Raw genomic sequence first — 10,677 nt, 5'->3', positions numbered from 1 at the left:
CTTGATAGAAGTTGTTATTAGTTATCTGACCAGTATTTGTTTTTAATAATGAAGCTTAAGATGGATGACCAAGTGGTGGAGAAAATTCAGTGAAAGTTTCTTTATTTTTAAGCTTGGAGAAGATGCAAATAATTCTTGGTATGTATTGGATGTGAAGGAAATAATGATCCTTCTCTAAAGTATGATTCCCCTAATTTTACCTCTCTTGGTTTTAACACTTTCTACATTCCTTTCAAGGTATCTAAGTGCTTGTTTTTATCAATAAAGCTTCTCATGAGATCCTTCTAAGTAAAAATGCTGCTTCAGAGATTTCATGGTCACTTAGAGGGAGGCTGAATGTTTAGTGATGAAGACTAAGAAGCTTAGAATTGGACAGACTAGGGTTTGAGTCAAGATTCTGGAACCTCGTAGTGTGTGTGCCTCTCACTTTAGAGGAGGGATTAATTAATGGTTCTAATTTGTAAGGTTGTGGTGAGGAATAAAAAGGTAATATTATTTGTACATTGCTTTTGACACTTGGTTTTAGTATAAGGGTGCTGGATCTACACAATGCTAGGTACACAGTAAGTCCTCAATACAAGGAGGCAAGCCCATAAGGCTTTGCTCTTAATCTTAAAAAGATGTAACCAGAATGAAAGGATCATTGGAAGCCACATCAAGCATTACCAAGGGGGTAAACAAACATTTCTTCTTCCTTTGGGAAGGGGTCTCTGGAGCAGTGATCCTGAGGGAGTCTCTGTAACTCCGTCACTGAGATTAGTCTCTTGTTATCCATGGGCATTTGGAAAGGATGCTGTCTCATCCCCGGAATTTGGACAAGAGACTTGCAGCAAAGCCACAATCAAAGATCAAGTTCTTCAGCGCAGCAAGATAAATTAGAGGTTTCGCTCCTCAAAGTAGAGAAGCAGAAGCAGAGGGTCTGAGCTCTGAGTTGTCACTTGCTTTTCATCGGGGCCAGTTGAGTCTCGATGAAAGAGATGGATGAGAGCCAGTGGAGAACAGCACTGTGACTCCAAGCAGAGGAGGGTGAGTGCCTGCCTGCCCTGGTCTGTCCTCTAGCAGAGTGGGTAAAAGCTCAAACCCCAGGAGCCAGACCACCTGAGTTCACCTCCTGCTGTAACTTAGTAGCATCAGGACTTGTGCAAGTCACTTAGGTCCAGTGTCCTCACCTGTGAAATGGGGATACTCATAATGCCACACAACATTTGGAACAGTGCCAGTAAATGTTCCCATTCTTTTCTTCTCCATGTCAGCCCCTTAAGTTCCATGGTGTGTGGCTTCTCTCTCTTTGTCTCAGTGACTCTTCTTTTTCCCTTACAGACTCTCCTAGAGGAGAATGGCTGCAGATAATGCCTCCTCTGTGACAGAGTTTATCCTCGCAGGCTTAACAGATGAGCCAGAACTCCAGATGCCCCTCTTCTTCCTGTTTCTAGGTTTCTACATGGTCACTGTGGTGGGGAACCTGGGCCTGATAACCCTGATTGGGCTGAATTCTCACCTTCATATTCCCATGTACTTTTTCCTCTTCAACTTGTCCTTCATAGATGTTAGTTACTCCACGACTCTGACCCCTAAAATGCTAATGGGTTTTGTCGCAGAGAGAAACATCATTTCCTATGCAGGGTGTATGACTCAGTTTTTTTTCTTCTGTTTCTTTGTGTTTTCTGAATCCTACATCTTGTCAGCAATGGCATATGACCGCTATGTCGCCATCTGTAAACCACTGCTATACACAGTTACCATGTCTCCTCAGGTGTGTTCACTCCTTCTGTTAGGTGTTTATGGGATGGGAGTGTTTGGAGCTGTTGCCCATATGGGAAACATAATGTTTATAACCTTTTGTGTTGACAACTTTGTCAATCACTATATGTGCGATATCATTCCCCTCCTTGAGCTCTCCTGCAACAGCTCTTACATAAATTTGCTGGTGGTCTTCATTGTTGTGACCATTGGCATTGGGGTGCCCATTGTGACTATTTTTATCTCCTATGGTTTCATTCTTTCTAGTATTCTCCATATTAGTTCTACTGAGGGCAGATCCAAAGCCTTCAGTACCTGCAGTTCCCATATAATTGTGGTATCTCTTTTCTTTGGATCAGGAGCTTTTATGTACCTCAAACCACCTTCTATTTTACCCCTTGACCAGGGGAAAGTGTCCTCCATATTCTATACTGCTGTGGTGCCCATGTTCAACCCATTAATCTATAGTCTGAGGAACAAGGATGTCAAAGTTGCCCTGAAGAAGACCTTAGGCAGAAAATTCTTCGTGTGAAAATGATTGAGAAAGGAGATCCAAAGCTTTGTTTGCCAGAATGTTTCTTTTTCTTTTCAATGAGGGAAACAAATGCCAATGCTCGTTCTCCTTTACTTAGAGGGAAAAATTTAACTTGTTCTCAAGTATAATTATTCCCTCTACTCCTTACTCTACCCTAACTATTCTAATCATTATTTGTTTTATGAAAATAGTTTCCACAGTCGTAGATGGCTACTCTTGAATAAGCCTAAGAAATAATTTAATCTAGCCCTTCATATGTTGCGTTACACACTGGGGACTCATAAATATTTGTAGGTTGCTCACGGCGACACATGTACCCCTTGCCAGACTCGAGCCTAGGCCCTTGAATTCTAATCTACTTTGCTCTTCGGTCCTTTAGCCATGCTATCTTGATTCACCTTTTCCCTGGTGGATTTCATTTCAAAGGTTTTTCTTTTTCTTTTTGCACTTAAAAACGCACATTGCATTTGACCTACTTACAGCAATGTCATGCAACTTTTCAAGAGATAACCTTTGGAACGTTATTTTTGCAACAATGTTGAAAGTTAAAAATGTGGTAATTTGATCTTGCAAAATGCTAAGTCTTAAGGTGTTTTGGTGGGAGCCAAATTTCCATATAGAATCAAGGATCGTATCCATTGAGGCAGTGTGCAGAGCTGTAAGGGTATAGGCTAAGTTGTTAGACCTTCTAATGGAGAGTTATACAGATTTAAGGGAGTTAAAAATGTTGGATACAAGCTTCGCTCATTATTTACAGATTAATAAGGTAGAATTTGGAGACTTACTTTGTGTCTGAACGAAGTAATGGAGTAATAGTTTTGGGCAGATGTGAGTCATTAGAGTAGTACCAACCAACTAGTCACCAGGAAGGCAGTTGCTATTGTATTTTAAGACATTGCAAATAGCTGTGATTTTTTAATGGTAAAGGCAAAGAGATGGTGGTGTCAGGACAGGTCATACACTCACAGTATTAGGTAAATGGAGGCACAGCCTATATAAAGAATCAGGCACAGCTTATATAAAGAACAATGAATATATTATTAGTGGTAACAGCTCCTTCAGAAGGAATAGTGTGTGCACTGTTTCCAAGATACATTTAAAAAAATTTTTTTTTAACGTTTATTTATTTTTGAGACAGAGAGAGACAGAGCATGAACAGGGGAGGGTCAGAGAAAGAGGGAGAAACAGAATTGGAAACAGGCTCCAGGCTCTGAGCTGTCAGCACAGAGCCCAATGCGGGGCTCGAACTCACAGACCGCAAGATCATGACCTGAGCCGAAGTTGGATGCTTAACCGACTGAGCTACCCAGGCGCCCCCAAGATACTTTAACTTATTAACTTTTCTTAGGAAGTTCTCTTCTATTAGAAAAAAGGAAAGTTAGGATAAATGTTTAGTTTTGTTCTTTGGAATGGTTCCGTTCAATGAGCATGTAAGAAAAGAAATGAAAGTGAAGGGAAGGGCTGTGCTTTAGATAATATTATGGAGGGAAAGATCACTGAATTGAGTACACTTCTAAGTTGAGGGTTTTGTAAGGTTGATGGAAAGTCAGCACAATCTTGGTAAATAAAAAAAATATTCCCACCCCTTTTAAGTTGAAGTATAAGTTATGTACAGAAAAGTGCACAAGTCTTAAGTGTCAATGATTTTTCACATGTATAAGGCTATGTAACCATCATCTAGGCCAAGAGACAGATTTGCATCATTTCAGAATATTGCTCCCTGCCCCTTCCCAGTAAATATTACTCCCAATTCTTTTTCTGGAAATAGCTACTATTCTTACTTTTATCATTACAGATTCATTTTGCTCATTCTTGAGCTTCATATAAATATTCAATATTGTATTTACTTGTTTTATGTCTGCATTCTTTCTCTCAATAGAAAGTATAGTGTGAGTTTCACCCATAACATCATATGTGTACATATTCTGTTCTTGGTTATTGCTGTTTAGCATTCCATTATATGAATACAGAACAATTTATTTATCAACAACCCCCGTAATGGACATTTGGCTTGTTTTCAGTTTCTGCATATTATCATTAATAAAGACACTGTAAAACTTCTTGAGCATACAGTTTCTTTGAAAGATACTCATTTCTCTTGGGTCTATACCTAGATGTGGATTTACTGGGTCACAGAATAGATAAATATCTAAACTTCTTAAATACTACCAAGATGTCTTCCGAAGGGTGTAAACTGATTTGCACTCCCAACAGTTTCCAGGTAAGGATGCTCTTCATCCTTCTGAACATTCATTATTTTCTAATCCTTTTAATTTTAACTATTCTTTTAGATGTGTAGTGTGATAGCACTTAAGACTTTTTCTTACATTTCCCTAATAAGTAATAATGTTGATTTGCAGGCTATCTATTTATTCATAATCTATTCATAATATCTTCACTAGCTATTTGGATATCAATCACCCTTTGCAAAGTGCCTGTTGAAGTGAACTGCCAGTTCAAGTCTTTTGCCCACTCAAAAATAGTGTCTTAAGTCTTTTTCTTCTTAATTTGAGTTTTAAGAAAGCATATTCTGGATATGAGTCCTTTTTCAGCCACATACACTGCAGTTATTTTTGCTCAGTATATGGTTTGCCCATGCAGATGGTCATTCCTAATGATGTCTTTTTGGTAATAGATGTTTCAATTTTAATGAAGCTCAATCTCTCAACTTTCTCCTTTAGTATTAGTGCTGTATCCTATTTAATATTTACCTATTATGAAGTTATAAATGTATTCTCATGTTTTCTTTTGAAAGCTTTATTGCTTTTCCTTTAATGTTTAGATTTTTGATAAATTTTAGATTGCTTATCATGTATGGTGGGAAGTAGAAATTTTATTTTATTTTTTCATGAAGATATCCAATTGTTTTAGAATAACTTAAAGAAAAGGACATGTCTTTTCTTTAAATTGTACTGGCTGTATTTATATGGCTCTATTTGAAGACCATGTGATAATCTTATGTGACTAGTTGGACAGGAGTTGGTTTGGAGCCTGTCAGCACAGTGTTGAACAGAAATGGTAAGAACAAACATTCTTGACTTGCTTTGAGGGGATGTTATGGTTATTCTAGGAATTTGGTACCTTTTGTGCTGTTTTATTTTTTAAAATGTTTATTTATTTTTGACAGAGAGAGAGAGAGAGACAGAGCATGAGCGGGGGAGGGGCAGAGAGCGAGGGAGACACTGAGTCCCAAGCAGGCTCCAGGCTCTGAGCTGTCAGCAAAGAGGCCGACGTGGGGCTTGAGCTCACAAACCGCAAGATCATGATGTGAGCCAAAGTCAGACCCTTTTTTTTTTTTTTATTTTTATTTTTATTTTTATTTTTTTTTATTTTTTAATATATGAAATTTACTGTCAAATTGGTTTCCATACAACACCCAGTGCTCATCCCAAAAGGTGCCCTCCTCAATACCCATCACCCACCCTGCCTTCCCTCCCACCCTGCCCTCCCTCCCACCCCCCATCAACCCTCAGTTTGTTCTCAGTTTTTAACAGTCTCTTATGCTTTGGCTCTCTCCCACTCTAACCTCTTTTTTGTTTTTTTCTTTCCTTCCTTCCCCTCCCCCATGGGTTTCTGTTATGTTTCTCAGGATCCACATAAGAGTGAAACCATATGGTATCTGTCTTTCTCTGTATGGCTTATTTCACTTAGCATCACACTCTCCAGTTCCATCCATGTTGCTACAAAAGGCCATATTTCATTTTTTCTCATTGCCACGTAGTATTCCATTGTGTATATAAACCACAATTTCTTTATCCATTCATCAGTTGATGGACATTTAGGCTCTTTCCATAATTTGGCTATTGTTGAGAGTGCCGCTATAAACATTGGGGTACAGGTGCCCCTATGCATCAGTACTCCTGTATCCCTTGGATAAATTCCTAGCAGTGCTATTGCTGGGTCATAGGGTAGGTCTATTTTTAATTTTCTGAGGAACCTCCACACTGCTTTCCAGAGTAAAGTCAGACCCTTAACCAACTGAGCCACCCAGGCGCCCCTCTTTTGTGCTGTTTTAAATGGGTTTTTAAATTTCATTTTGTTGTGTTAATTTTATTTATTTGTTTGTTTATTTATTTATTTATTTATTTATAGCACACATGAGCAGGGGAGGGGCAGAGAGAGAGAGGGAGAGAGAGAATCCCAAGCAGGCTTGGTGCTGTCAGTGTAGAGCCCAACTCATGAAACGTGAGATCATGACCTGAGCCAAAATCAAGAGTCGGATGCTTAACCAACTGAGCCACCCAGGCACCCCTAAAATTTAATTTTCAATTGTTTATTACTAGTATATAGGAATGCATTTTATCTTTATATGGAGTTGGCCCTTGGATTACATGGGTTTGAACTGCATGGGTCCATTATACGTGGAGCTTTTACAGTACAGTACTGTAAATGTATTTTGTCTTCCTTATGATTTTCTTAATAATATTTTCTTTTCTCTAGCTTACTTTATGGTAAGAATACAGTATATAAGACATATAACATACAAAATATGACAATTGATTGTTTATGCTATCAGTAAGGCTTCTAGTAGTAGGCTTAAGTGGTTAAGTTTTTGGGAAGTCAAAAGTTATACACGGGTTTTATTTATTTTATTTATTTATTATTTAAAAAATGTTTATTTATTATTTTTGTGAGAGAGTGCAAGTGGGGTAGGGGCAGAGAGAGAGGGGGGAACAGAGAATCCAAAGCAGGCTCCACACTGACAGCAGCCAGCCCAATGTGGGGCTCGAATTCACAAACCGCAACATCATGACCCAAGCCAAAGTCAGAGGCTCAACTGACTGTGGCACCCAGGCGCCCCTATACATGGATTTTAAACCATGTGAGGAGCTGATGACCCAACCCCTGTTTTGTTCAAGGGTCAAATGCACTGATTTTGTATCCAGCCACCTTCCTAATTTTTTTATTAAATATTTTAATGACTAACAAAGAGGAAATCGGAAAATTTTTTTTTGTATTTCTCTCTATATAATCATGCCACCTACAAATAAAGACAGGTTTGATTCTTCCTTAAGGATCTTTCATTTTCCTCATTACACTAAGACCTCCAATACAACGATGAGTAGAAATGAGAATAACAGACATCTCTGCCTTGTTTCTGATCTTTGGGTAAAAGCATTCAGGCTTTTGGTACTGAATATGGTGTTTGCTGCAGTTTTCTTTTGTTTTTGTTTTTGTTTTATAGAAAACATGATCAGATTAAGAGTGGGTGATTAACATCAGTTAGAGATTATTGTGTCTTTTTCTAGAAAATACATAAACGATAAAAAATTTAAATAGCACAAAAAGTATATAGTAAAAATAAGCCTTTCTTGTACTTCAATTGTCCCATGCCTGTGTTCATTCCCTAGATGTAACTATTCCCAGAAATAGAAAAAGGCATGTAAAAGCATACCTCTGTATCTATTTCTATGTATTTACTTATCTATTTATAGATCTAGGGTCTCCCTTTTTTGTTTTAAGATTCGGTAAAAGAGCATCTAAAGATGTATCTTCTAGTTGAGATGGAAGATAAAGAGGAGTGAGTAGAGGACATGCTGGGCAAGAAGAGAAATCAAGACACGTGAAAAGGTGTGAGTAGGAAAGAAGAATGAGAAGGAAATACAGAAAATCCAGGGTAGCTTCAGCTCTGGTAACATTTCAGTTTCTCCCAATTTTCTGTCCCCATGATGGGGATTATTTAATAAAAGACCCAAGTCTTTGTTTCTTATTGCTGTGTTGGGGCAGCAGCACCTAATGCTTACGGTGCTTGAATGGCAAGCATTATCGATTCAACAAACATTCATATATTTGCTTATTTATTTCTTTTTAAAAAGTTTGATTAAATCAAAACCACATTCAGATACCACCTCATGCCAGTCAGAGTGGCTAAAATGAACAAATCAGGAGACTATAGATGCTGGCGAGGATGTGAAGAAACAGGAACCCTCTTGCACTGTTGGTGGGAATGCAAACTGGTGCAGCCACTCTGGAAAACAGTGTGGAGGTTCCTCAAAAAATTAAAACTAGATCTACCCTGTGATCCAGCAATAGCACTGCTAGGAATTTGCCCAAGGGATACAGGAGTGCTGATGCATAGGGGCACTTGTACCCCAATGTTTATAGCAGCACTCTCAACAATAGCCAAATTATGGAAAAAGTCTAAATGTCCATCAACTGATGAATGGATAAAGAAGTTGTGATTTATATACACAATGGAATACTACATGGCAATGAGAAAGAATGAAATATGGCCTTTTGTAGCAACGTGGATGGAACTGGAGAGTGAAATAAGTCATACAGAGAAAGAGAGATACCATATGTTTTCACTCCTATGTGGATCCTGAGAAACTTAACAGAAGACCATGGGGGAGGGGAAGGAAAAAAAAAGTTAGAGAGGGAGGGAGGCAAACCATAAGAGACTCTTAAAAACAGAATAAACTGAGGGTTGATGGGGGTGGGAGGGAGGGGTGGGTGGGTGATGGGCATTGAGGAGGGCACCTGTTGGGATGAGCACTGGGTGTTGTATGGAAACCAATTTGACAATAAATTTCATATTAAAAAATAATAAAAAAATAAAAAGTTTGATTAAAAAAATTAGGTGGAGTTAGTTTTAGCTTTAAGAGGTAAAGAGCTTGGAAGCCATCACACTCATTCTCACATTAAGAAAAAAACTGAGAAAACTGAAAACAAACAGCTCTTCTTAGATCCAACAGAGAACTGAGGTCACAGAGCAAACTCTCTCCCTGAAAACTGGAGAGAGAGGTGAGAATACACAATCACAGCTTACTTCGAGTGGAAGCTGCTGGAGATTATATACATATATTGATAGTAACACTTAACCAGTAATTGATGGATCCCTGGAGGCTGAGTATGGACTGGCTTGAAATGTTAAAAACTCTTAAAGACTCAGTCTTAGGGGGACCTTTACACTTTTGTGAACTTTACCTCAGGGAGCACCATTAGGTTCTCATGGTGAAGGTTGGAGAAAGGAAGGGAAATACCCAACTCCCAGTCCTCCCATCCCAACAAATCTTTATAATAACAGGCACTGAGGGGCAACCGGGTGGCTCAGTCGGTTGAGCATCCGACTTTGGCTCAGGTCATGATCTTGCAGTCCGTGGGTTTGAGCCCCGCGTTGGGCTCTGTGCTGACAGCTCAGAGCCTGGAGCCGGCTTCAGATTCTGTGTCTCCCTCTCTCTCTGTCCCTCTCCCATTTGCACTGTCTCTGTCTCTTAAAAATAAATGAACATTAAAAAAAATTATAATAACAGCCACTGAGTTGAAAGAATAGCAAGGTTCAAACTCTTAATTAAGAGTTTCTAGGGGAATCTAAAGACAAAAGGGGAGATAAAAATGACACTAGAGGAAATCGAAGACTCAGACACCTACAGCTAAACAAACAGTTAACACAGCATAACTCCTAGCCAGATAAACATAAAACCTCACACTAAAGCCCAAGTACTTCAGTTCTTATTACCCAAAACATCCTGCCTAGTTTTCACCAAAAAATAACAAAACGCCCTGAAAGCCAATGTAAAAAAAAGTCTGCAGAGACAATGGAAGCAACAGAACCAGATCCAGATATAGCAGAGATGTTGGAGTTCTCAGGTCAGGAATTTAACACCTTTATGGTCAATGTGCTAAGAGTTCTAATGGAGATGGTGAACAGTAAGCACGAACAGTGGGTAATATAAGCAGAGAGAGGGAAACTGTAAGAAAAAATCAAAAGGAAATGCAGGAAACCAAACACTGTGACAGAAATGAAAACTGCCTTTGATGGGCTCACCAGTGGACAAGGCATGACAGAGGAAAGAAATCAGTGATCTTGACCATATATATCCCAACAGAATTTTCCTAAACTGAAATGTAAAGAGAAAAAAGAGAACAAAAAATATGGAGTAGAGTGCCAAGAATCATAGGACAATTATAAAAGGTGTATCATACACATAATGAGAATACCAAAAAAATAAAAATATTAAAAAAAGAAAGAGAAAGAAACAGAAGAAAAAAATTGAAATAATAGTAGATGAAACTTTTCTAAATTTAATGATGGACACAGAACCTTAGTCAAACCTAGCAGGATAAATACCCAAAAATTGACACCTAGCCATATCTTATTCAAACAGCAGAAAACTAGACAAGAAGAAAATCTTGAAAGAAGCCAGAGGAAAAAAATACCTACATTACAACATAAAACCATAGACAAGAATTGCAACACACTTCAGAAACCAGTCAAGCAAGAAGAGAGTGGAGTGACAAACTTACAAAGTATTGAAAGAAAAAACTCTATAACCTAGAATTTTGTATCTAATGAAATTATCCTTCAAAAATGAGGGAGAGTTAGAGACTTTCTCAGACAAACAAAAAAGAAATTTGTTACCACTCAACCTGCCTTGCAAGAATGTTAAAGGAATTCTTCA

General features: G+C 38.4%; 1 protein-coding gene across 1 annotated transcript; it reads left to right on the top strand.

Annotated features, from left to right (window-relative positions):
* The first annotated feature begins 1,327 nt into the window (after nucleotides 1-1,327).
* LOC102955174 (olfactory receptor 8B12-like) lies at nucleotides 1,328-2,272 on the top strand. The gene has a single exon (XM_007074084.2). It carries the CDS (start codon nucleotides 1,337-1,339, stop codon nucleotides 2,270-2,272), a length of 936 nt encoding a protein of 311 aa, XP_007074146.1. The 5' UTR covers nucleotides 1,328-1,336.
* Nucleotides 2,273-10,677: the final 8,405 nt, after the last annotated feature.

Source organism: Panthera tigris, chromosome D1, assembly GCF_018350195.1.
Source record: "Panthera tigris isolate Pti1 chromosome D1, P.tigris_Pti1_mat1.1, whole genome shotgun sequence".
Lineage (NCBI taxonomy): Eukaryota > Metazoa > Chordata > Mammalia > Carnivora > Felidae > Panthera > Panthera tigris.
Note: the sequence above shows the minus strand (reverse complement) of the source record. Positions and strands in the feature narration are given on the sequence as shown.